Source organism: Cervus canadensis, chromosome 10 (assembly GCF_019320065.1).
Source record: "Cervus canadensis isolate Bull #8, Minnesota chromosome 10, ASM1932006v1, whole genome shotgun sequence".
Classification (NCBI taxonomy): domain Eukaryota; kingdom Metazoa; phylum Chordata; class Mammalia; order Artiodactyla; family Cervidae; genus Cervus; species Cervus canadensis.
The window spans coordinates 68475979-68501776 of record NC_057395.1 but is presented as its reverse complement, the minus strand read 5'-3'; the positions used below and the strand labels follow the sequence as shown (position 1 = coordinate 68501776).

Below are 25798 nucleotides of genomic sequence, written 5' to 3'. Positions count from 1 at the left end.
TTTCTCACCTGCGGACTGTTTTGTGGGGGAATCAGGAAAAAAGCCGAGAACACTGACATCTTTGGACTTTTGTGGTCGAGACCGGCAACTCGGAGGGATGAGCAGGGCGGTTTCCCTCGGGCGCTCTGGGTAAGTTCCAGCTCGCTGTGTCCAGCCGGCTGGGTCACTAGATAAAGGACTGCAGCAGTTGAGGACTGATGCTAAACAGAGGGAAACTAAGTCAAACCTAGAGCTGTCAGGCATCCAGTGAGGACACTTTTCCTGGGAGGAAAATACTGAGAAGCTTGTCATTTGCTAAGGAGAGGTTGGCAAATATGCCTAAGGCCCCAGGGCCTTGAAAGAATAGGATTAAAGCCCAACTTCTAATGTTCATAGTGATTGAATCTCCTGGGGGGATCCTAAGGGTCTGTGCCAAAAGGAAAAAGGGACCCTTGAAAAAGCCCCAGGGGCAGAGAGATAGTAAGGAGGGACACCAGGTGGACCCCAGGTGTGACCTATGTCTTAGGGAAGGAACTTTGTGTGGAATCTAAAAATCAAGTCTTTGGGAGGAAGACCAGCTGAGTGTAGAACGCTGAAGCCAGTCAGCCGACCCATGGTGGCTGCAGGCCCAGCTGCTCGTGTGGACGGAGTAGACAGCAGGGGCGGCCAGGGGTCACTGTGGGTGTCCTGGGGCAGCTGCAGAGGCCTCCAGCAGGGAACAGAACCCCAGGCCGACCCCAGAAGACCCACTGAGGGCCCTCAGGCTGAGACCAGACTTGATCAGTTTAACTGATGTGACCTTGTTTTGTTTCACGAGCTCCTTTGGTGCGGTGACCTCATGCCGCTTAAAAGTTGTTTTTCCCCCCCAAGAACTGAAATGGTGGGAGGTGATGAGCTCAAGCTGAAAGGCCAGTTGAGTGTCCAGCCCCAGGCCCAGCCCTGGACAATGATGTTCAGGATGTGCCTGGTCAGGAGGGAGGCCCTGCCCTCAGCACGTTAAGACCACAGATCCTTGTCAAGGGTGGTGTCCCTGGCTGAGGTCAGAAACCACTCAGGCCTCCTCCCGGCAGGAAAGCTGGGGGTGAGGGTGGGGGGCGCTCCAGATGCAGAAAGCCCCTGCCCTTGCCGTCGGTGCTGTGTGCAAGCACGTGGGAAAGCAGGCCACTCCCCACCACGGGCCAGGACACTTCACCCCAAGTGAGGGTCTCCCCAACAGCCCCCACCCACATGCTGGGCCTTCTGGGTTGTTCGACGATTGTCAGGTCTGGAGGAATCTGGGTTAAACTCAATCTGTGAATCTGCTGCCACGTTTTCTACTAGGAAGAAGGATCGAGAAATTTACAGGAAATGGCGAAGATAGTCACAGGAGAGTCCAGAAGAGGCATGTGCCCTCCAGTCAGCGGGGCCATCTGACGGCAGAGCCAGTGAAGGAGCAGACCTGCTGGTTAAAATCAAGGTGGGGAGTCACGTGAGAACACACCCGGGTCCCAGCCCTACGGCCACCACCACACACCACCTCTCCCGTCATTGGTTAGCAAAGCTTTCTCCTGCCCGCAAGTATCTGGGAACACACGGGTCAGGAAAGACTGTGTTAATCCCTGCCTACCACCTTCTCGTCTGAGGGGAAAGACGTCCTCCTCTGAGTCAGACCACGAAGCGCCAAGAAATTCAAGGCAACGGCGAGAACCTGAGCAGGGCGTTTGGCTAAATCTAGTTCAGGGACGACAGGAAGGATCTCAAACTGGGATCCCAGTTCTCCAAGTGGGTGGTGCTCAGAGGGGCCTGCACTGGACTAGGACTGGCCCCAAATCTGAGAACTTGGGAAATGCGTGTCTTGGTCTGACTTGTCATGCAGGAAAGGGATGCTCTGAACTGATAACTCTATAAAAAACCTGCCTCAAGCTCGTCTTCAAAACCTTGGGTCTCTCCGAAGCCAGGGACCATACTTGCATACCTACATTGTCACACCAGGACCATGTGTCACACGATGACCATTTTAAGAACCAACTGATTATACTTCCCGATGTCTTTTCAATGGTCGCCCTCAGGCTTCCTGGGCTGGTGTATTATGCCCATCCCCACCATGCATCCAGCAGGCAGGCAGCGCTCTCCTCTGTACAGCAGCATATTTGATCCACACGAGCATGGACCACTAAAAAACCACCACAGGAAGGGAAGGGCAGGGCCATGTTCCAGGCACAGAGATCTCGGCCCCAAACTCTAGAGGCAACCAGAGTATAACCCAGAAACCTACACTTGAATGCTCCGTGGGCCTTGTTTTTAAAGAAGCAGTTTCTGCGGAACTGGGAAGGGACTCTGGCTGCTTGCAGGCGGGCGGCACTCTGCACTGCCTCACCCTTGGCACGTGAGCTGGGGGAGAGGGTGGCCACACACCACCTTGCAGCCCAGAGCGAAGATCTGCTGGACCTGGGAGGTAAATCTCACCTGCTTCTATTGCAGAATAACCACCGGACAAGCAGCCCCAGTGAACATGTCTCCGGAAAGGAGCATACAATTCCTGCGCCTCAGAAAGAACTCACAAGTTACGGGATAAAAGAGATAACGTCATGTGGCGCTTGGACCTTAAGAGGGCAGCAGAGCCAGCCAATGACCAGCCTCAAGCCCAGCTTTGGGCAGAGGGTTGGTGCAAGCTCAGGGCTGGCTGTGCGGAGGCACCTTCGTGCCCACGGGCTGAGACTCCGGCCCCTGTCCTTAGAAGTGGGGCTGCGCCCCTCCAGCCTTCCACAGATCCTTCCACCAGCTGGGCAGACCCTGCCATGGGTGCAGCAGGGTCCATCAATGACCAGTGGCCTGTGCCCCGCAAGGCCCGCAGCTCCTTCATCCCCTCCTCCCTGAGGGAAAGCATCCCGCCTCATCTTTGCCTTTAAAGAAACCTGCGTCACCAGCAGCCTTTGCTCCGTCCTCTCCTCCTGCCCCTCGCCCACCAAGGCTGAGCAGCAGGAAGAGCAAAACGTCATCATGGTGCCACTGAGAAGTAATTCCACTTTGTACAGTCCTTTTCAGAAAAGAAGCTTTTTCAATAAAAGTTAAAATTTTTATTAACATTTAAATTATAAACCAAACGTTGGCAACCATATATAGACATGTTTGCTATGGACAGCTGACTGGGAGGTGGTACTTTAAAATACCATTTCAGAATTAGTTTAAATAAATCAATACCTTTTCTGAGAAACTGTGTAATTTCCTTCGGTTTACAGTCCATGATATGGAAAGTTTAATATAATGTTAAATAATTTATTGTCTTTCCTAAAAGCTATAGAAAACGGAATCACTATTAGGATCGGATAATAACAAGGCTTGAACGGCTCAGTGGTTCTTCTGAAGAGTATATAGAAATCTTAAAAAGCTAACACTGTTAACTGAGCTGTAAAATTCATAAAAATAACAGGTCTGCCACAGTGCGCAGAGAAGTTCGTTCGTTTTGCTTCCCCAGTCCCATCCCCCCACCAAGCAGCTTTCAGGTCAGAAGTGGAAGACATAGAAAATCATACATCCTACGTGAAGGAACGAAGGTCGTGAGAAAGAGTGTGCAAAAATAAACTTTACAAGTCCATTCTCCAGCATCACGTCCGTCTATTGTCAGATCTGACTGATTTCACAAATGCTCGAGATCACCCAGACAGCATCCTCTTGCAGGGTCATCTGGCAGACTCCGATCCAAGGCGTCTCGCTGCAACAGGAAAACTGGTCTTCACGCTGATTCAGGACTCCCGGCTGGCCTGCAGAGCTGCTGTGGGAGGACACGTTCCTTGTGTGAGGGCGTTTCCTGAACGCACGGCGGCCAGTGCCCAGCTGGACCTCCGCCGTGGGGACTGGCCTTTCCACTCCGGGGCCACGGGTGCCCGTCAGTCCTGACCTAGCTGGCATCTTGCTCTGGCTCTCGGGGGTCCGTGGCGCAAACGTAGGCACGTCCTCACTGATGACGTGAAAGAGCCGCCTGCCGCCCAGCACCCACAGACACATGCCCCCTGGTGAGCGGGTCCTTCAGGCTTGTGCCCAGGCTGCAGGCAGGGGGCACCGCCGCCCAGTGGGTACCCCGGGGCTGCTGTCCTCCCATAGCCCCGAGGTGCTGCAGCGGTGGCCCTGCAACTCACCGTCGCGCTCCCTGTTCCAGGTGGCAGCCTGGGCCACCTCGGCCTCCTCCACGGGCCCCTCACAGCCCGGCCGCCCAACGCTGCTGCCCTGCACACGAGGCCCTGCAGCGGTCAGGTGGGTGGCACTCCGGGCCGGGGGCAGTGCCCTTGTGCTGCGTCCTCCTCTTCAGGCAGGACCTGTGCTCCTCTGCCCGGGCTCCAGGACACCTCCCCTCCCTCCCCGCCCAGCTGGGACTGAAAGCTGCAGGACTGTGTAAACGTTGACTCCCGAGCCCAGCAAGGCTGCTGCTGCTCCGCTCCTCTCAGGAATGTCAGTGGCTCCTCAGAGCCTCCTGTGCCGCCAGCTGAGGCAGCCTCTCTCTCCGAGAGGCAGCGGCTGTGATGGTCCCAAGATGGAAGGCTCCATCTCCAGAAGGCAGGGCCAGGTGTGTGTGCTTAAAGGCCAAACAGTACAGTTTTTTGCCTTCACCCAGAGCTGGGGCGTCGAGGCCCAAAATAGGAGTACATCTCATTAATGGCGTGCTTTTCGTCTAGCGTCCACGGCTGGAATCTGGGCTCCAGGCGGCAAGGCCGGGAAGGGCGGCCCCACAGGCCGCTTCCCCGGAACCCAGCCCACGGCCCCCTCTCGTGCGCGGCATGGTGCCTGCTGCTCTCCGCGAGGCTGGGGCACAGCTAGAGGCGGTTGTCTCCATTGACCCGAGTCCTGCGCGGGGCCCTGGACAGGAGGGAAAAACGTCCTGACGGGCGGCGGGTGGAGGCCCGGGGGGGCAGGCGAGGGGAACCGAGGGCGGCTGACCACCCCCCCAGCCTCTCAGGACCCCTCCCTCCAGGCCACCTCGCCCTCACCCCTTACCTGCGATCCCGACCGTCAAAATGGTCTGCGAGATGCTCCTGGGAGATGCGGAAGTCCTCAAAGGGCTGCTGGTAGCGAGCTTCGAAGGAGCCCTCCCGGGCGCGGCCGTGGAACAGTGGGCCCGAGGCGTCGCAGCTCCGCTCCCGCAGTGACGCACCCCCAAAAGGGCTGAGGTCGCCGTTCTCCTGTGTCAGCAGCGACATGGCTCAGCGGCTGCCCCGCCCAGCGCTGCCCCGCCTGCCAGCCCGCCCACCCGCGGATACCTTGGCAGGGAACACGTCAATCTTGACCAGTAGGGAGGCCAGCTCCAGGTCCTCACTGTAGTTGTTCTTCAGAGGCACCGCTCTGTATCCTGGGGGGAGGAAGCTCGGCCCTTAGCCCGGGGGACGCCGGCGAGCTGCCCCGCCTCCGAGCTGGACCGCAGGGGGCACGGTGTGGAGGAAGGGCCCTCACCTGTCTTCAGACCCTTCACCGGGAAGGTAGCCTGAGCCAGGAAGTTCTGGTCACTAAACATGTCCTCCTCATAAACCACGAAGCGCAGGAAGGCGAACTCAGGGTTACTGATCTGGAAGTGGAAGGGCTTGGCTGGCCACACAGGGTTCAGTCCGTTGTCCACTGCGAAAGCAAGGGCAAAAGGCCTCAGGCCGCTGCTGGGAGGATGGAGTCACAGGTACAGAGGGCCTGACATGCCCAGGGGGGTGAGGAGGGGCGTGGGGATGGGAGACGTACCCACAAACTCTGTCTTCTGCTTGATGCTGTCGTACTCGGCTCCGGCCACCTCGATCTCCACAAAAGGACACACGATGCCGCGGCCATTCTTCGGCAGGTGCCGGGCCCCCAGCACCTGTAAGGCAGGCGAGATGGGCGCGGGCTGGTCCTTCCGACCCACACCCGGTCCCCACTGAGCGGTGGAGGCAGTGCGCCCTCTGCTGGGCCCCCAGGACACTGCCCAGAAGGCCCGCGTCGTCGGGGCCTGAGAGCAGCTGCTGCAGCAAAAGCTCACTTGAAGTTGTTTTCACTTGAACCAAAACTACCATGTGAGTTTTTGCAATCTAACCTACGTTAAATCCATGTCTGTTTTAACACGGAAACATTTAAATTACTCCCCCCCGGGACAAAAAGGTCGAAATCTCTGGAAAAAAGACATGGTCACCCCTCCTCTGTCTTCGCTTCTCCTTCAAGACCCGCCCAGGCCCACATCCCCTGCAGCCCACAGCACCAAGCCGCCTGCATCACAGATGCTCCCCCGGGGCCTTGAGAGGGTAGCATGGGGACTCAGTGCTGTTCAAGCCCCCATTCCAGCAAGTGCCATCGAGCTGATTCCTGTGGCAAGGGCATCAGCTCCCTGCGTCTCTGCCCACTCCTGCCAGGCAGGGGCTTATCCACGGCTCGGTCTTACTGGACCGCCTGACTCCTGAGTGCCAAGAACTGGCCACACGGGGCCCAGTCCCCCAGCGCAGGCCTGAAGCCCCACGCCCACCTCAGAGGATGGCTTCGTCTCCCTCGAGCTCCAGGACTGTCCAGCACCCCTCCCATGTCGCGTCAGCCAGCCCACCGGCCCTGGCGCCTGGAACCAGCCCGGCAGAGTGCCCCCTTCCCACCTCGATGCAGATGGCGCACGGCTCCAGCCCGCGGAGGCTGCTCTTGTCAAAGGGGTCGAAGGCCTCGTCACGCATGACGCTGGGCTGCAGCACGTAGCCGCAGTGCCCGCCGGCCAGGAACAGGGCCTGGTTCATCTGCATGGGCTTGTCTGCAAGAGCGGGTTACAGTGGACTCCAGTCCCGGGGCCCGGGGGGGCCCCCGCCCCCGGCCGCCGCCTCACCTGGGGTCTGGAAGTTGAGGGCCACCAGCTGGCTGCCGCAGATCCACATGGGCAGGGGGTCGTAATTGGAGGAGTCCAGCCGCTGGCCCTTGGGGTAGATGCGGGAGAGCTGCAGACGGTTGTACTGGAGGAACTTCTTGCCTTTGGCCTTGTTCACGTACTTCTCGGCCTTGGTCTCCGGGAAGGACGACATGTCGCGGTAGCAGGCGCGTTCGGTGCCGATCTCTGGACCCAACAGAGAGTGCGCTCAGAGTCCGCCCGCCCAGGTGCCGCCGGGCCAGCTCCCCCACCCCCCCACCCCGGCTGGACCCTTACTCTCTTCGTCGAAGGGGACAGGCCGGCAGTAGACGACGAGCTCCGAGAGCTCCAGGGCAATCTTCTTCCTCCGCTCCATCATCTTCCCCTCGGTGAGCTGGAGGCACACAGGCCTGAGCCGTGCGGGAGCCCCCGGACACCTTGGGCACGCCCACCCGCACCTCCCAGACCCAGCTGTCCTCAGCCTCACCCCAGAAACCGTCCTGAGGACACACACCCTCCCGACTTCAGAGGCTGCGATCCTCACACCACCTGTGCCCCAGTGACACCCCAGGGACGCGTGGTCCTCACTCGGAACCGGGCCCGCCTTGGGTGCTGACTGCACTGGGAACGTGGGTGCAGTCCTCTAGGTCCCCAGGACCATGCCTCCAGCCCTGGCCCAGAAGCCTCACCCCTCACCCCGCAATTCTTTCTCAACACAACCACCCACCCGCCACCGCCAGACTTCAGCCCTAGCACATCCCTCACTAGCACCCCGTGCGGCCCCCGGGCCCGTGCAGGCCCACTTCCTTCCAGAAGCAGCTCCTGTTCTTGAGCTCCTCCTTCCCTCCACAGCCTGAACCTCAGGATCCATTCCTTCAAACACTGGATCCTTTGGGCCTGGTCCTTCCAGGCCCTGCTTGGCTCCAAGTCCTCCGCACCCGGCCCTCTCGACTTGGCCTGCGGGCGTCCTTTCTCCAGAGCAGCCACGGTGCGTCCCGCAGCCCCTCCACCCAACCCTGCACGAGTGGCATCTGGCAGGATTCCCGCACCCCAGCCAGCACGCCCTCCTCTCTCCTCCAGAAGCTGGTCCTTCCACCGTCCTGCCCTGCACAGGCGGCGCCCTTGCCTTCCACCCGCCAAGGCCCACCGCCATCCCACCCAGCTGCGACCTCCCGCGGCCACAGCCGACTCCGACCGGCACTTTTGAGCGTCTGGCCCTGCCGTCTGCTTGGCGGCCCTTCGCGCGTCAGACACCCTGCCTCGCTGTCCTGCTCGTCCCGGCCTCTCTTTCTCAACACCCACGTCCTCAGAGGTCACGCCCTGCTCCCAACCTGTACCACCTCGCCCTAAACCCTGGGCACCTACACTCCTGCTTCCAGCCCAGGACTGAACCTCTCACCTCGGCCCTTGATACCAACTGGTCACTACGCAGAGCCATTCAGAAGCGTCCTGGGTGTATCTCAAACTCAACACACCCACACGGTGCCACGCCGCGGAGCACACATGTCCCTCGGGCCCCTGCCAGGCGGCGGGGGCTGCCCCGTGGCTAGAGGACCAGCGCAGGCTCTCACCCTGGCGTCCGCCGTCTGCGCCACCTCCCGGATCTTCTTCACCCAGTCCTGCAGCTCCTCCTGCGAGTCGGCAGCCACGTCCAGGGACCAGTGTGCCACCGAGGCCATGCTGATGGAGAAGACGAACAGCCGGTTGTTCTTGCCCTCGGGACGGATGGCTGGAGGGAGGAAGGAGAGGAGAGCTGGGGACACGGGGCTTAGCCCCCGCCCCACCCCAGGCGCGGGCGGAGCTCACTCCCTTCCTCTTCAGGATGGAGGACGGGCAGCCCGGAGACAAGCCCCTGACCCCATCTCTAAATCTGTCTCAGCCAAGGACCAGCCCGCCAGGACTGTGGACTTAGCTCGCCAATGCCACTGTCCCTGGTGTGTGCACAGGGCAAGCACGCAGGCCTCAGAGCTGGGGGGCGGGGGGCCAGAAGGGTACCGAGGCGTCCAGGAGTGGGGAGAGCTCAGAACGAGGGCAGCCTGTGGGGGTCCAACCCTCAGTTTCCTCGCTCCGAGCATGCAGAGAACCACCAGGGACAGCCCGTCCCTGAGAGCCAGAAGAAGGGCTGCGGGCTCACCTATCTGACAAGCCGGCACATCCAGGACCCCCCGCAGCAAGTCCCCGAGTGGGCTGTTCTCGTCCAAGTGCTGTGGGAGGCAAAGTCCACAGGGTCAGCAAGCCTGCTGTGTGCACACGAGGGGGTGTCTGGGTGCACATGAGAAATACACCCGACAGACGAACACGAAACCACACGCGTATGGCCCATGTTCACCAGACTGCGGCCTGCACGTGGTGATGGGATCTCACATGGGAGTGCCGTGCACATGGATACCGTGTGGGGAGTGGACGCCGTGTGGGGGGTGGACCTGGGAATCCCTCCCACCAGCGCGGCCCTGGTCTCACCTCCCTCTCGGGCTCCAGGGCCGCCGGGCTGACCATCTCCTCCACGTAGTTTGAAGGGAACCACAGCTGCTTCTTCCCACCATAATCACCCCGCCACCTGTGGAAGCCGCAGGGTGCTGACCCCCAAGGACCACCCCAAACTCCCGAGAGGGAGCAGCCCTGGGGGTGCATTGGGGCCCACACAGACCCATTTCTCCCAAGCCCCTCTCGCATGTACGTGGCCAGCACTCAGGGTGCCTGGCCCGCACCAGGGGCTCTCGGGGGCTCACCAGCCTCCCTCTTGCTTCTCCACGTTCTGGATGATGGCACTCTTGGTGAACGTCAGCTCGTCCTCCCGCTGCGCCTTGTAGTCGAAGAGAGCTTTGACGGCGCACTGCGGGAGAGAAGCCCCAGTCCAGCAGACAGGCCGCCTGCTCCTCTCCCACCCATGGCTGCATGTGCACCAGCCTTCGTGACTGCCCTCCCCGGGACCTGCAGGAGGCGCCCGGGCAAATGGACGGGTGAGCCAGGGCTTCTGGAGGGACGCTCCTTTGGGTTCGGGGGCACCTCGCAAGCCCCCACCCTGGGCCCCAGGAGTCAGACCCGGAAGCTGGTGTGGGAGGTGCTGAGCGCCTCCTCTAAGACTGGGATGGCTCGGGGTGTGGCTGGGACCCCAGCATTCTGCATCTCCAAAGTAGGAGAAGGAATCTTGTCCCAAGCTCCCTACTGCTGAGAAAAAATGAGGAAAAGGGCCCAGATCCTCACCCCTTAGAAACAAGGCCCCAAAGAGGAAGAGCCTCCTGTCTGACGAAGCTCAGCAACAGCCAGTGTGCCCCACCCCCCACCGGCTGCCACCAGGAAGGAAACAGGGGTCACCCCAGGGAGGAGTCTGGAAGGGTCAGTGCTGACCCCAGGACAGTGGCTGGGGTCAGCCCTGGGAGAGCTGTGGTCATACACCAACCACAGACTTCACGACACCTCTTGGGCCTCGGGAAACCACAAATACCACTTCTGCACAGAGACCGCAGGCCACCCTGCACCCCACAGCCAGGGACCCTCCCCAGCTTCCTGCGCCCAGAGCCCAAGGCTATACCTTGAACGTGGGCATGGGGTTCGCCTCCACATAGAAGCCAGGGTTGCGGCCCTCGTACAGCGCGCCGTAGTCAGGCTCCTGGAAATGGGACAGAACGGGCCATGTTAACGACCAGAGGTGAAAGTGGCTGCTGGCTTCCATGTCCCTTCCTCCCCAGGCTGCCCATCCACCCCTTTCACACCTGGTCCGCCAGGGTCCCCAACCTCAGGAGCCTAGACCGCCCCTCCTCTCTCCTCACTCTTATCTTGACCACCCAGTCCACGACTCTGAGGTCATGCTGCTCCTGAAGCCGCCTCCACCCCACGTCCTCTCAGGCTCCAGCCCCAGCGGGCGACCCTCGCCCTGGCCCCCTGGGCCCCCTAAGGACGAGAGTCTTGAGTGGCCATTCTGCTGGGGCCCCGCTGTCCTTGCTGCGGCTGTGATCCTTACCCAGGGCCCACATGGCCCCCGCACCACAGCCTGCCTTCACGCTGGCTTCCCCAGTGGCTCTGCCCTCCTCAAACACATCTCTGTAGCCTCTGAGCCCCTGCCTTGCCCTCAACCCCGGGTGGACCCCCTCCCTGCATGAACTCTGGGACCTCCCTACTGCACCCCACCCTCCAGCCCACAGGGATGGTTCTGCTGAAACCCGTTCCCCCACTCCTCACCCACCCAACTGTCCCCACCTCACAGACACACACAGAGGCCCTCCCTTGGGGACGCCTCCCTGGCTCTCTGCTGGGCTGGCAGGCCCCCCAGCAGCAGGCGGGCCGCTCTGCCCTTGCATCCACCCTGGGACTGCTGGGTGCTGGCCTGCCCTGCAGTCAGCCTGGCAGTTCCGGGAGGGCCCGCAGGTCTCTGGCACCCTGCCTGCCACCCCCCAGGCACTCACAGCCGTGCCGATCTTCTCCAAAGCCTCCTCGTTGATGGGGTAGCGCAGCTTCATCTTGCGGTACAGAGGGTGCTTCTCGTAGTAGCTGACGAGGTCGACCAGGCTGTCAAACTCCGAGTTGCCCAGCATCACGGTCTGGCCCTCCTGCTGGACGCGGCAGTGCTTGATCTTGCCCTCAGCCCTTGACAGGGACAGAGGAGCCACACGGGGTCAGTGGGCCGGCACCAGGGATGCCCCGCAGCGCCTCCAGTCCCCCAGGGCAGCCCCCTCACCGGAAGGAGATGGCGTAGGAGTTGGGCTCGTTCCGTTTCCGCACCAGGAAGGCCCCGTCCCGGGGCACACGCATCAGCATGTGCTCGGCCTGCGCTCTGGTCAGGCTGGCGTGGTACCACCTGTGGACGGACAGTCTGAGTCAGCCCCGCCCCGCGCCGCCCCTGGGCCCGTCTCTCAGCCCCAGGTCCATGCCTCCATCCCGCCCCAGGTCCAAGCCCCTGCCCCACCCCAGATCCATGCTCCCATCCCACCCCGCATCCATGCCCCCGGCCCAGGCCCGCGCCCCAGCCGCACCCCCGCCCCAGCCCAGGTCTGAGCCCCTGCCACACTCCCATCCCGCGCCCCTGCCGCACCCCCATCCCGCCCCAGGTCCACGCCCCCGCCATACCCCCACCCCGGCCCAGGCCTGCACCCCAGCAGCATCCCCGCCCCAGCCCAGGTCTGTGCCCCCGCCACACCCCCGCCCTGGCCCAGGTCCAAGCCCCCGCCACACCCCCATCCCGCCCCAGGTCCGCGCCCCGGCCCGTCCCTCACTCTTTGCTCTCGTGCGCGTTGGTCTGCGGCACCGGCTCTGAGAGGCGCATCTCAAATTCGTTGCAGCGCAGGGGCACCTGCTGGTAGTGCGTGATGAGGTCATAGAGGGAGTCGAAGACCAGGTTGTCCGTCAGGAAGAACTTGGGGGTGCCCGCGTCCTGTCGGGAGTGGATCCGGCAGTGCTGGACTTTGCCGTTCCGCCTGAGGGGACAAGGAGGCCGTGAGCAGCAGGCGGGATGGCACCCACACACCACCCACTGCAGGGCACCAGGGCTCCGGGAGGCAGCGCCGGAAGGAAGGCTCGGGCGGGGGGCTCCACACTGGCCGCGTGTCTGCGTGTGTGCACATGTGCCTGTGTGTGCATGGGACCCACGCAGCCCCTGGTGGTGCCGGGAGGGTTACCAGAAGGAGAGCGTGTAGTCGCCCACGAAGGTCTCGCTCTCACGCACGAGGAAGGAGCCGTCGGGGGCCCCGGTCTCGATGCAGTACTCGGTGAGCAGGCGCTCGGCGATGTGCCGCCCGTCCCGGCCGGCCCCGAGCTTCCCGTGGAACCACTTCTCGTTGGAGTGCAGCTCTGTGCTGCCGCTGGCCTGCAAGGCGGAGGGCGACCGCAGAGACGCTTGGTGACCTGGACCCGGCCCCCAGCCCGAACCCTGGCCAAGGGCCAGCCCTCACCTCCTTGGGCTCCTCCTCGTCCTCGTTGCCCTGGTCGCTGCTTGTCTCCTCTGAGTAGTAGATCTTGCTGCTGGTCAGGACGAAGTAGTGGGGGTACCACTCCTGGAAGAGACGGGCGGGGGCCTGTGACAGGGCCCTCTGCGCGGCCGCCCCCCGGCCCAGCCCGGCCCAGTGCTCACGTGGTTCACGGGGTCTTCCAGGTAGAGGATGCCATTCTTTATGGAGTTGCTGATGTCGTTCTCGGAGTACATCACCGATGTAGGCACCTCCTCGTAGGCACTGCCCTCAGCCAACTTCTTGTGCTGTGGGCGATAGGCCAGAACTGGCATCCCAGGCCCCCACCTCCTCCCCCAAGCCTGGACCCACCACTGAAGCGGAGGCGTGCCCCACCCCCCCAGATCCCACCTTGATAAGGATCTTCCTCTTGAGCTGGTTGGGGGAAGGGAGCCCATCGGCTGCAATGTCCACGGGCTTGGTGAGGAGTGTGTCCCCGAGCACCTTCTTGAAATACTGGGCCATGTTCCTCTGCTGAGCAATGCTGCAGTGGTCCTCAATGGACAGGATGACCGGGTACCTGCAGGGCAGGGGAACAGTGTGTAACACAGGAGACCCCGTGATTCCCAGGGGTCACGGCTCACACCCTCCCAGAGTGAGGTGTCAGGGGCCTAGGGCTCAAGGTCCTCTCTGGAGGGGAGCTACCCCAGAGAAGAGGTGGAACTTTGGGTGCAGCAATAAACCCAGGCCAACTGGGACTGCCACAGACACGCATTCCCAGAGTTGGTCCCTTCATGGAGCTGCCCCAGCAGCGAGGAGTGACATCCTACACCCAGGTCAGGAGTGGTGATGAACAGCCTCCCAATTTAGCTACTGGGGGCCCCTGGTGATCCTCTCAATGGGGTGGGAGAGGCTAGTGACCACGGTTTGGGGAAACAATAGGAACTGCAGAGTGGAGCACACACGATTCTCTGAGTTGTGATAGGAAAGGGGCTGGCAGGACAACAACCTCACAGGCCCAGGCCTACAGAACTGGTCTCTGAAGATGAAGAGCTTGAGTGTGTTCCACAGGCTGAGGAGGACCCACGGAGCAGGCGGGTGGGCCAAGCGGGCAAGAAGTGAGCAGCTCGGGCAGCAAGGGCTCTAGCAGCTGGCAGGAGGCAGAAGGCAGGGCCAGGGGCTGGGGGCTCTCACAGGGACCCAGGAGAGGTGGGGCTGAGCCCTGGCCACTCACTCTGAGGCCACAAAGGCATGCTCCTTGATGGTGTGCAGGACGTCCGAGAACTTGATCTTGGTGGTCAGAGTGTGTCCGTGGTAAATGACCGGCATCCCATCCGGGCCGTCCCAGCAGTCCACTAGGGAGCAAGGTGACAACAGTCAAGTGGGCAGGCTCCACCCCCATCTCCCCGCCCACCTCGCCCCAGACCCCTGCCCCAGGGTCCCACGCACACTCGATGCAGCGGCAGCCCATCCGCAGGCAGCGAGCGTAGGCTTCCAGGGAGGACTCGCTGGAGAACTGGTCCCCGGTCAGGTACCTGGACGGGGAGATGGGGGGCGGGGTGTCAGGCAAGCCCCACCTCCCAGAGTCAGGCCAGGGGCCAAGGGCGCCACTCACGTGTTGTGCGAGGAGGAGATCCAGTAGTGGGACAGGGGGTTGTTCATGGTGTCGGGACACACGGCGTCTAGCTGCGAGTTCCATATGCTGTTCTCCTTGGAGAACAGGAAGGTGACGAACTGCCCGGGAACAAATGTGGAGAGAAAGATGAGCCCCTGCCTTGCACCACAGCACCAGCTGGTACAGGAGGGGGTCAGTCCAGGCGGGGGACACTGCGGACCTCGTCCAGGAAGAAGTAAGGCTCCTCAATCTCTCGCAAGGGGTCTCGGAGGAAGCTGAGCATGAACTCCTGTACCTGGAGCCGGTCCACCGCCCACAGCTCCTGATGGGGTGGGAGATGGGGCATGTGAGAGGCCTCCAGCCGCAGGCGAGCCCAGACCCCCAGCCAGCACCCCGGCCCAAGCCCGGCCCAGTCCTACCCCCTGGTACTCGAGGAGGAACTGCTGGAACTCAGGAAGGGACACCCGGCAGAGCTCCGGCCGCTCCCCCGCCCTGCAGGACAGAAGGGAAGTGCCTGGCGGCCAGCTGGCTAGCGTGGCCCACGGACAATGGGGGCCCCTTGGAAGGCGGCGCCCAGCTCCGGGCCCGCACAGCTGCCCAGGACAGTCCGGGGGGGCGCCCACCCCCACCCTCCTCGGTCTCCCTCTTGCCCGGGGAATCAACCAGGGGAGGGACAGGGGGGCCTGGGGAGAAGCCCACCTCCCCACTTCAGACCAAACCTCAGGGCGCTGGCTTCCAGGAAGGGAAGGTCCATCTGCAGGAGACAGAACCGGGTCAGCGCGAGAACCCGGGGAGGCCCCATGGGCAAGGGGCTCTCGGGAAGAAAGGCTAGGGCAACGCAAAGGGGCAGGCCTCACAGGGAGAAGACCGGACGCACGGCACCCGCCGCCCCCAAGCAGGGCCAAGGCGAGCAGGGTGAGGGTGGGGGCGGGGGCACGGGGCGGGGCAGGGGGCTCATGCACCGTCTTCTGGGCGCTGTACATGAGGCTACGGTACAGCTGCGCGAACTGCCCGTAGGTGATGTCGCTGGGGCGCTGCTCCAGGTCCTGGAGACAGAGCGGGACCACCGGTCAGGGCCCACCAGGGCGGGGGGCGGCCGCGCTCCCTGCCCGCCTGCAGCCAGCCCGCAGGCCCTCACCGTCAGCCGCTCCCGGAGGAAGCGCATGTTGGGGACCCGGTAGTTGACCTGGGACAGCATGTTCTTCAGGTCCTTGGCTGATATCCTGAGGAGACAGGGACACCGCCAGCGGCCTCAGCCCCACCTCTCACAACCTCTGACCTGCAGGCCGAGTCCACCTGGGGCTGGGCAGGTAAACAGCACCACTCTGGGCCCTGCAGCCCTGATGGTGAGCCTGGCTCAGAGCCGGGGTGACCGAGGGAAGGCCCTTCCTCTCTACGGCCTCCAGGCACAGAGGGAGGCAGCCCCTGCTGTGGCCCCCTGGAGCCCCTTCAGCCTCACTCTCAAACCCTGGTGCCCTCACGGGCAGGCAGCTCACAGGACTCCCCGCCCACTGCCCAGGGAGTCAGCGCCTCCTCAGGGAGCAGAGGAAAGACCCGTCTTAGCCAAGCACCAGTGCTGGCGACAAGGCATGGTCCCAGGACCTCACAGAAGTGCCCTGCCTTCCGAGGCAACCTGAGGATGGGGCAGAGGACCATGCTCGGCCAGGCAACAGGAAGAAAAAGATGGGGACAGGGAGGCCTTCTCTCCTGGGAGGGGGCAACACGGAGGGGAAGGCGGGCACGTCCCCTCTGGCCCCGGCAGTCCCGCTCTCTCCCAGCCAGCGCTTGCCTGGCCTCGGTCACCCAGGAGGGGGCAGGCAGGGCCCTCCCGGGGCGGGTTAGGAAACCTGCCTCACCTGGCCTTCCTTCCGTGGACTCCTTGCCAGCAGCACCTCACGCAGGTTGAGACCGCCCCCACCCGCCTGCCCTGCTTCCTCCAGCAGCCGCCCCTTCTCCGCTCCTCCTCACAGCGGTGCTCTCAAGGGGCCACCCAGGCTCCGCTCACTCCCGGGACCGTGTCCACCCCTCCACCGTCAGCCTCGAGGCTGCCGACAGCTCTTGGTCGTCCCCACGTGACAGGCATGGCGCAGCCACCCAGACCCTCCTCCCTGGGCTTCCAGGGATCTGCCTCCTCCGGTTTTCCTCTTTCCTCAGCTCCTCACCGCCCCAGGCCCCAGTGGACAAGCAGCCCAGGCTGGGATCGGCCACCAGCCCCCTCATCTTTCCTTGCTGTGTTTGCCTGCAGGCGCCTCTAGCCTCCCCAACCCGCTATGTGCTGTGCTCCCTGGGTCCCATCTCTGGCCAGCATTGTCCCTGAGCTCATTCTACCCACCTGCCTGCTCAACGCTTCTACCCAACCATCTACGGGCATCGCGGGACTCACCCCCTCAAATATGTCCCTCTCAGAGTCTTCCCTATCTCAGTCAAGGGCAACCCGCCTTTCTAGATGCTTAAACCAAAAAGCTTAATATAAACCTCAACTCTCCTTCACACTCCAGAACTGATGTGTTAGCAAATTCCATTGAGCTCTATCTTCAAAAATATAGCCCCGCCGAAATCCAACCCCTTCCTAACACCCCACCCTGACCTAGCCGTTGTCTTTACTGGGAGCGTCGGAGCCGCTTCCCCGTAAGTGAGCTCTCCACCCACCCGCCGCCCTGTGCAATTGACCTCAGGTCACATCACACTTCTCTTCAAAACCTTCCGTGGTGCCCGCCTCTCCCCACCGCCAGCGGTCCTCCTCATCCACCTCCTGGCCTTTGACCCACATCTCTGTAGCCCCTCTGGCTGTCACACCGTGGCCTCAAAGACATGAGCTCCAAAAGGAAAAGGCAAGTGAAGGCACTCCATCGTGTCCGACTCTTTGTGACCCCATGGACTGTAGCCTACCAGACTCCTCCATCCAGGGGACCTTCCAGGCAATAAGATACTGGCGTGGGTTGCCATTTCCCTCTCCAGGAGATCTTCCCTACCCAGGGATTGAACCCAGGTCTCCTGCATTGTAGGCAGATGCTTTACCGTCTGAGCCACCAGGGAAGGTCCTGTGTGAGCTCCAAGGCACCCCCCAAACACACTACAGCACACCCAGAGCTGGTTCTGCACTCCCGCCTCTGCCCACAGCAGCGGTGCACCTGGCTTATCGTCGCTGGCCTCCCCACCAGCTGGCACAGGCCCTCGGATAGCTGACTGCAGGAAGTGCCTGTACCAGACGGCCTGCCCACCCCTGGCTGTGCGTGAGGCAGGTCCTCCAGTTCTCGAAGCGGGGCCACTGTTCTGGTCACCCCAACCCACCCTGCCAGGATAGGGCCCCAGCTCAGCACCCACCGGTCCTCACGGTTCCGGTCCACTGAGTAGAACTGCTTCCGCAGCCACCTGGTGGGAGAGGAGCCTGAAGTGAGACCAGGCCTGGGGAGGAGACCGGCAGGCAGGCTTGGGCGCAGAGGCCCGGGAGTCCCTGCCCTGCTCCCGAGGGCCCGGCGCCCCAAGCTCACCCATCAGGAGGGGGTTCTCACCTCTCAATCTGCAGGGGTGTGGCTGCCTGCAACGTGTCCTCCATCAACCAAGTCAGGCCCTTGATCCACATGTTCACTTCGTCTTCAGATGTGGCTGTGAGGAGGGGATAAAGAGCTGAGCCTGGGGCTGGGCTGCGCCCCCCAACCTCCCGCCTCCTCCAGCCCCTCAGCTCCACCTTGGAGGCTCAGGGTCTTCAGGCGAAATTCCATTCCATACAGGATGACGAAACAGTGGGACTGGTCTGGTCGAAAAGCAGGATCCTCTTGGTAGCGATCGAAGTCCCGTGAGGTCTTCCCTGGGCGGATCTCCTTGATTTCTCGAATGTCAACTGGGAGGGCAGGAAGAGGCCAAGGTCAGGCTCAGGCCTCCCAAGGTGAGCAGGGCTGCCTGGGCTCCCCGCCCGTTCCCACACCCTCTTCAGAGAGGACCACCGAAAGAGACGGCCCCTCGGGGGCAGAGTCAAGACCACTCAGACCCACTGGGGGAGGGAAGAGAGCTGCGCTCTGTCTCCGGGCAGAGCTCTGCTAAAAGCTGGGGGTCTGGGGGAACATGGAGCTCTGTGCTCTGCACGCTCCCTCCCTGACAACACAGGGTCACTCTGACCTGGAGAAAGCCGGACTCGAGAAAGAAAAATAGGGACCCACGACTGAAAGTCTGAGGACCATTTCCTGACACAAAAGTGCACCAACTGAATGGTGAAGTCCCAAGGTTCAGGCTGAGGAGGGGCAGGCCCAAATGGGTCTCAGAGTCCAAGGCGGGGAGCAGGCACTGGGCCAACAGACCTGATGCAGCCCCAATGACCCATCCCCTAAACATCCCCGAGCAAGTCCCAGCAAGAGCAGGGTTGCCCACGGACGGCTCCCACCCTGGCCGCGCAGCTTAGACGAGGGAAGCACCGGGTCGGAGCAGCAGACAAACTGCCTCAGCCACTAACTCAGACCACGCTGAGTGACTCATTTAACTTCTCTCCATCTGGGTTTTACCACCTCTAGAGCAAACAGCTTGTGACTGAATTCCTCCAGAAGAGACCTGCGTGGACTCGGGGGTGGGCCTGCCAGGACTAGACTCCCAGCTCCAGCTCACCTTAGCTGTGTGACCTCGGCAGAGGAACAACCACTCTGACCCCACTGTGTTCCCGTGAAGGCAGGTGACAGTAGGCGGCACGGGGAGGGGTTGCTGAGCTCAGGTCCAACAGCCCAGAGCGCCCCGCCCTGGAGGTGGCACATGGTGGGCGCTCACTCAAGCCTCCCTCCAGCTCCCTGACGGGTCTTGGGGGTCTGCGGTTGGAGCAGGTGCACAGAATGTGACCCCAGGCCTGGGGAGGGCACAGCTGCACAGTCCCCAGGCTGGGACCGTACACAGAGGACAGCCTTTCCAGGCCAGATGAAGACACAGATTCAGGGAGGTCAAAAGAGGGGAGCCTGGCGTAGCCGCCAGAAATGACTGAGCGCTCCCTTGGCTCCGGAGCCTCTTCAGAGGTTCTCGACCCAGACTGGCCCGGAAGACCTGGAGCCAGGAGCGGTGCCAGCACGCTGCTGGGCCCGCCTCCCCCACGAGCCCTCCTGGCCCAAGCACACACCACCCAGTCCCTCTAGCCACAGCCGTGCCCCATCTATCCCCTCACCTCAGACAGCGGCATCACTCTGGCCCCATGCCCAGCCCCCTGCCAAAGCACTGCTGGTCCTACCTGGGCCCTACTCCATGCCCTCAGCAACCCCAGGGCCTGGTCCCCAGCCGGAAGCCCCTGCTTTCCTGCCGGCCCTCCAGTTCTCACCACCCAGCCATCCTTCCCGAGCCCCCAAGTCTGTGTAGGACATTGTTCTGGTCCTCCCAAGGTGGCTCAAGAGGGAGAACCCACTCCTTCTTCGGCCTTCAGGGCCTCTGTGATGGGGTTCAGTGCCCTACCGCTCGCCGATCTCTGCTCCATCCCAACGCAGCTGGGCTGGGGCCAAGAACAGTCATGCTTCCTGTCCATCACTTTACCTTGGTCCCCAGCCAGGGACGGTCTGCCTCCCAGACTCCATTCTCTGCCACCAGAGATCCAATCTGGAAACACCCCCTGAAGTAACCGCTAAGGGCGCTTCTGTGTGTTCTTCATCTTTCCCGGGGCCAGCAAGGCCATCCAGAGCTTGCTGAACGACTGAACAAACAAGTGGAAAAGCAGGCACCCCGACGGGGGGAGGGGCAGCAAAAAACGGGAGTGGAGTTCTTCAAACGAAGAGTTACGCTCAGGTGAAAGCAGGGGGGACAGGGAGGGAGACTGAGTCACAGGCCTAGGAGACAGGGTTCCCAGGATGGGAGGAACAGCTGAACACGGGAAATGCCCAGATCAGAAACTAAAGACTAACCACAAACCCTGCCCTTTGAAACAGAAACCAGCGTGCCTTTCCGGCGCAGGGCTGCTGCCATGCCCTCCCACACCTCACACAGCCTCACACACACAACTCACACAGGCCAACAAGGCCTCGTGGCCCACAGCCTGGGCCCTTCTGCGCAGCTGCCCACCAGTCACTAGAGGCAGTTAGTCCACGACGTAGCTCCTGCCCAGCGAGCAACCACAGGGTCAGTCTGAAGCCTGCAGCCGGGCCGCCGCCACAGTGCCCCCACACGGGCACACGACATGCTGCCAGTGGGTCCCGGGTGACCCCGCGGCGGCCCGGTGCCCCAGGATACATCCACTGTGACGGACAGACAGCAGAGGAGGCTCCGCCCCAGACGGGACCAGGCAGGCACAGAGCGGCCCTAGGCCAGGCGCCCGACTTTCCCAGGCTCCTGCTGCCCACACCGGCCCCGGGCACTTCCCCACTCTGGAGCTGTCGGCCTGGGCCCAATGCCCTTCAAGTCCATCAAGCCAACCGCAGGCTGGAAGGACGAGACACTGGGGGAGAGGCTCTACCAGGTTCTTAAAAGCTGCATCCTGTGTGACCTCCGGCCTCACCCCCCCACCCCCACCCCCACCCTCCGCCTCACCCCTGCCCTCTGCCTCCCAGAATAAATACAGCAGGGTCCTCTTCCTGAGAGCCAGGGACGGCCATCAAGCCCAGGGGGGTGGGGGGTGTGATTCCCTGGGACATGCTTGGCCTCTGCCCTAGTTTCAGGGAGGGGATAGGAGCCACCCCCCCCCCGCCAAGACAATCTGGATAAGACCTGAAGCAGGACAGGAGGGCAGGGAGACCCTCCCAGGACTTGGGAGCTGGAGGAAGGGAGGGCAGGTTGGAGGGGCAAGAGACCCAGGACCCAGCACTCATCCCCTCATACAACCTCGGAGAACAACATTCAAGGGACGTGGGGAGAAGAAAGGCCAGCCACGCCGGGAGGTCCTGGCCAGGCTGGAGATGGGGACTCTCTCTGAGGACAAGGGCAGGCTCCCACACCCAGGGCCTGAAGCCAGGCTGGACTGGCGTCCGGCAGGAGGGAGGGCGGCTTTCGTTTATGACAAAGGCCCACCCCCGAGAGGGGCCTGGAGCTTCACCGGCACAACCCAGCCACCTCGGCCCAGCTGTCTGAGGCCCACGCAGAGGCTCCCAGGCTTCAGGAGCAGCGTGGGCCTCACCATTCCAAGCAAGGCCGTGGTAGACAGTGTCAAGAGCAGCTGCCTGGGCAGGGAGTGGGGCTCGGTCCCTGGCACTTAACCGCCCACAAACTCTCATGAAGACATAAGACCAGCCCTCCTCAAGAGGCTCTGGGCGAACAGGGGACCACCTGCGCCCGGGCCAAGGACTTGCCTCACATGCCAGGCCTGAGGGCTGAGGACCCCCTCACAGGTCAGGCCACCTCCCCCGACTCCTTCAGCGAGCCTGCCCTGACCACCCTCTCTGAAGGCTGCCCGGCCCAGCAGAGGAGAACCACACAGTGTGCGTTCGAGCTGTGTGGCCCTGGGCAGTCCGACGCTCTTCTGGCCTCGGTTTCCTCTGGTAAACTGGGGATTCCTCCCACCTCACAGGGTCGTACCAGGACCCTGCCCGGAGCCCCCAGTCCCGGGAAGTCTGACGCCCCCCTCCTGTGCGCCTAGGGTCACCGACACGGGCCCAGGTGAGCCAGCGGCAGGGCAGACAATGGCAGCCACTGCCAGCGCTTTTCTGGGGGCGAACCCGAACCTGGGCAGGGTGAAGCTGGCCCACCACTGCCTGGGCCCAAGGAACAGAATCCAACTGCCATCTCCCCAGCTCCAAACGCAGTCTCACAGGGATGGGGCACCGTGAGGGAAGACTGGGACTCGTGCAGCCTCCGAGTTCGCATCCGGGCACAGGTTCTAAGCCAGAGAAGGCTCACCCGGCCCGCTGCAGCCACAGCCCCACGCCACCCCTACCGTGCCTGTGGTGAGGGACCAGAGCAGGGCACTAACAGGTCTGAAATCACAAAGGCCAAGTTTCAAATCCTGTTTCCAAGCGTACAGCTCAGGCCTTGAGCAAGTCTGTCTCTTCTTGGGTGGCTTGGGGATAAACTGAAGGCCTCAGTGAGGGGTGGGCCTGCCGCCATAAACCCTTCACATGCAGACAGAGAACTACACAGACAGGAAGACGAGTTTGCTAGAAAGGGACATGAGGACATACTGAAAACTAAACCCCCAAATGATGAAGATCTGGTAAAGAAAACCATCACCACGAAACAAAAACGGAAATTTCTGGACATGAAAGATGCACTCGCTGAAATATTTCTAAGAGCATTTTCCCTTTAAAAAGTACATAAATAAATTGGTAGAAACTGCAAAAGAAACTAACTGTATAAAGATGCATGCAGGACTTCCCTGGCGGTCAAGTGGTTAAGAAGTCACCTGCCAATGCAGGGGACATTGGTTCAATTGCTGGTCTGGGAAGATATGGCATGGAGCAATGAGCCCACGTGCTCTGCACCTGGAGAAACTGCCGCTCATCACAACCAGAGAACGTCCGAGCGGCAACGAAGACCCAATGAGTAAATAATACCAATTTTTTAAAATGCACGTGAATATGTTTTACAACTTAAAATAACAAAGTCATGATAAATACGAAAGGTTTTTTTTTTTTAATCTAGAAAACTTGAGAGAGGGGAGCATTACTGGGACAGGTCCCTTCCCCTGGGGTTGGCACTGCCCCTGCCTTTGGGCTGTGGATGCTCAGCCCACAGGGCACCCGAGGAAGCTGCGCAAGGCCCAGCAGCATCCCTCAAAAGGGCCCAAGTTTGGTCAAGCTCATGAGACCCAGAGACCCCCATCTCACTTCAGCTCCGAGCACTCCTCCTAGCTCTGAGCCCCTGCACGTGCCAGGCCCACCTTTTCACCTAAGGCTCCATCATGCCTGGTCCAGAGACATACTTGGTGCTCCCCTATTCTAGTCTGTCTGGTGCGCCTCCTTGGTGTCAAGATCACTGATCTGTGAGTTCCACAAGGAAAAGACCACACTTGCCTACTCCCAGGTCCCTGGGGAGGCCTCAAAATGCTGACCGAGTGCTTAAAAGTGGGAATGGACATGAGAGTTAGACAGCAGAGCTAATTATCTAAGAGGCCACAGATGCTCAAAGATGGTTATCAGGGATGACTTCCTGGAAGAGGTGGTGCACTGGGGTAATAAAGGCTGAGACGCTACAACAAATATGCAAGCGCAGTGATCAGTGAGGTGACCATGCAGACAGGAGCAACAGCAGCCACAGTGAGGGTAGGACACTGCCCCTGGGGGCCAGAGCAATCTGCAAACACTGGGAGGTTCCTGTACAAAGGTTCCTGCTGTGGGAACCCTGGGAAGCTGATGGTGCTTTGGGGAAAACAAAAGAGAAAAGGCAGGGCTCCCTGAGCACCATGCCCTCCTTGGCTCTATGCCAAGGCCACCAGGAGATTGAAAAAAGCAGGTCCCAGGCGCCAGGAGAGTTGCACAGATCTTCCCAGAAATGACCTGTCATCGCTCACGCCTTCTCCACAGACACAGCCGGGTCGTTCCCAGCCCCCACCCCACAAGTCACTGGCCTCCTGCACCCCCCTCCAAAGAACACCACACCGAGGCCCGGGGGGCGCAAACAGAGTTGAGCTCTGCTCCCTAGAGGATGAAAGGGACGTGCCCTGCCAGCCAGCTAGCTGATTCCTGGCTGGGCACCTCTGCTGCCCACCCCAGGGAGCCAGCGGCAAAGGGGCTCTGCACCCCAGGGCGCCTGGACCAGCCAGCCGTGTACAGCTCTGACAGCGTCACGGCTCAGGAAAAGGACCGAGATGGCCAAAGACAAGATAAGACAACCTGGGCACAGGTGGGACAGGAATCTGCTGGACCGTGCTGCTGCCTGCTGCCCGAGGACCAGGAGTGAGCGTCCTCACCCTGCCACCGACCCCACCCCCACTTTCCCAGCAGAAGTCAGGAGCAGCTCCTATGGAGAAAGGTGAGAGCCGAGGGCTGAGTAGCTTTCAGCCTCTATTTCACAGAGGACGAGGATCCAGACTCACAGGTCAGGCAGCAAAGAGAAGGTAAGGCTGGGCTTTATCCCCTTTCCTCTCTGGTAAAGAAGCACCTTCAATCAGACAGCAGGGAGAAAGGACTAGACCCCTCCCAGGACACAACAGGGAAGCCCCAGTGGAACCCTGGAGTGCAAAGTCCACCCCAGGCAGGGCTTGGCATCTGCGCCTGGCGGGGTTTTGTCCATTACCCTTCCCCAGACACTTGACAGAGAAGAGCAGGAAAAGACCATTCAGACAGCTGGATGGGGGTCTGTGGACCCTCCTACATGGGACCCTGCACCCCTCCATACTAACTGCTTCCGTCACAGCTGTAACAGATCCTTGCCAGTTTGTGAATCGCCTGGAGTCTAGATTCTAGGTGAATCTCCTGTTTGGAGCAATGAGGAAACAGGAGGCTCCCAGGGGTCTTGTCACAGTCACGTGGTAATTCACAGCAGAATGGGGACCCTCTACCCAGCAGCAGCCACCCCTGACACTGGGATCATAGAGGAGAAGCAGCAAGCCCTCACACTGTCCAGGAGGGCAGCCCTTGTCCCTTAGGATGTGAGATGAGTCCCACTCATCTCAGAGGTGGGAACAGCACGCCCAGGCCCCAAAGGAAGGAAGGGCAAGGGGCCCCACCCAGAGAACTCAAAGCCAGGAGAGCCATGAGCAGCTCTCTACCGGGCTTATTCTCTCATTCCATCACCCAGCTCAAACATGCACCAAACCTCCACCAACTCCAGGTCAGGCCCCAGGGTGGGTCCTGGGTAAACAGAGATCAATAAGGCACTGGAATTCCTGCCCCTGAGAAAGTCAGAAAGCCCCTGCCCAGCAGAGGAAACAGATGGGGAAGCAGATAACTAGGAGGGCCTACAAAGGGTGGAACAGGGAAGTGTCGCTGGCGCCGGGAGCCAGAGAAAGTGAGCAGCTGGACTCGGGGGTCTCGGACCACTCTGTCCACAGAAGGCAGGTCGGGAGGACTGGCCCGCACAGGTTCACCCACGCGGGATCACGAAAGCCAAGGCATCGAATGTTTGGAGAAAAGAACATTCCGAGTCTGGTGGATGAGAGGGGAGGGAAGGTTGGCCTCCGCCGGCCAGCAATGTCACAGCGGGGCAAGTGCAGCAGGGGCTTGCCTCAACTTCTCTGCCCAGGCCCGCAGGACTCCCCAGGCAGCCCCCGGCATGCTGACTTCTGTCCCCTCTGCAGGCTGATGCTGCCCAAGTTCTTTCTAGATGGCCTGTGTCTGCCAGGCCCCCAGCTATAGGAGAGAAGCTGAGGGCCCAGCAAGGCCAGGTATAGAGTGTCCAGGCTCTCTGGAGGCCCGATGAAATGCTTCTCACCGTCTATTCAGACCACCTGGAGGAACAGAGTACTATCCGGGGTTTAAGTCACGTGCCCAATCTCCTCTTTCCTGACTCTCAGAGCAATCAACACGGCTGACCACACCCTCTCTCCTGCTGAACTTCTGCTCTTGACTTCTGATTTCCTGCTTCTTGGGCTCCATGACTGTACCCATGACACGCTGGCCTTCATCAAGGCCCAGGCCAAGGGCATTTCCTCTCCCGAAGCAACACCTGCTCCCCAGTCAGCGTCACACAGGC

General features: G+C 61.4%; 1 protein-coding gene and 1 non-coding gene across 2 annotated transcripts in view; both read right to left on the bottom strand.

Moving 5' to 3' along the window:
* Positions 1–3020: 3020 nt before the first annotated feature.
* PLCG1 (phospholipase C gamma 1) overlaps positions 3021–25798 on the bottom strand; it is a 33776-nt gene continuing 10998 nt past the window's right edge. Inside the window, exons 3-33 of the mRNA XM_043480232.1 lie at positions 17970–18122; positions 17794–17887; positions 17606–17653; positions 15420–15504; positions 15244–15327; positions 15001–15035; positions 14701–14773; positions 14502–14603; positions 14282–14400; positions 14116–14201; positions 13901–14021; positions 13078–13246; positions 12852–12974; positions 12673–12774; positions 12400–12587; positions 11998–12198; positions 11463–11582; positions 11191–11371; positions 10320–10397; positions 9517–9620; positions 9248–9344; positions 8922–8991; positions 8359–8516; positions 7085–7181; positions 6770–6994; positions 6549–6697; positions 5677–5791; positions 5401–5562; positions 5211–5299; positions 4948–5132; positions 3021–4809 (exon numbers count right to left, since the gene is read on the bottom strand). Coding sequence (XP_043336167.1) covers positions 4767–4809; positions 4948–5132; positions 5211–5299; positions 5401–5562; positions 5677–5791; positions 6549–6697; positions 6770–6994; positions 7085–7181; positions 8359–8516; positions 8922–8991; positions 9248–9344; positions 9517–9620; positions 10320–10397; positions 11191–11371; positions 11463–11582; positions 11998–12198; positions 12400–12587; positions 12673–12774; positions 12852–12974; positions 13078–13246; positions 13901–14021; positions 14116–14201; positions 14282–14400; positions 14502–14603; positions 14701–14773; positions 15001–15035; positions 15244–15327; positions 15420–15504; positions 17606–17653; positions 17794–17887; positions 17970–18122 — 3656 coding nt within the window. The 3' untranslated portion in view covers positions 3021–4766. The remainder of the gene's footprint in view (positions 4810–4947; positions 5133–5210; positions 5300–5400; positions 5563–5676; positions 5792–6548; positions 6698–6769; positions 6995–7084; positions 7182–8358; positions 8517–8921; positions 8992–9247; positions 9345–9516; positions 9621–10319; positions 10398–11190; positions 11372–11462; positions 11583–11997; positions 12199–12399; positions 12588–12672; positions 12775–12851; positions 12975–13077; positions 13247–13900; positions 14022–14115; positions 14202–14281; positions 14401–14501; positions 14604–14700; positions 14774–15000; positions 15036–15243; positions 15328–15419; positions 15505–17605; positions 17654–17793; positions 17888–17969; positions 18123–25798) is intronic.
* On the bottom strand, positions 17246–17317 carry TRNAC-ACA. Its single transcript has one exon. It is a non-coding gene; the product is annotated as a tRNA-Cys (tRNA).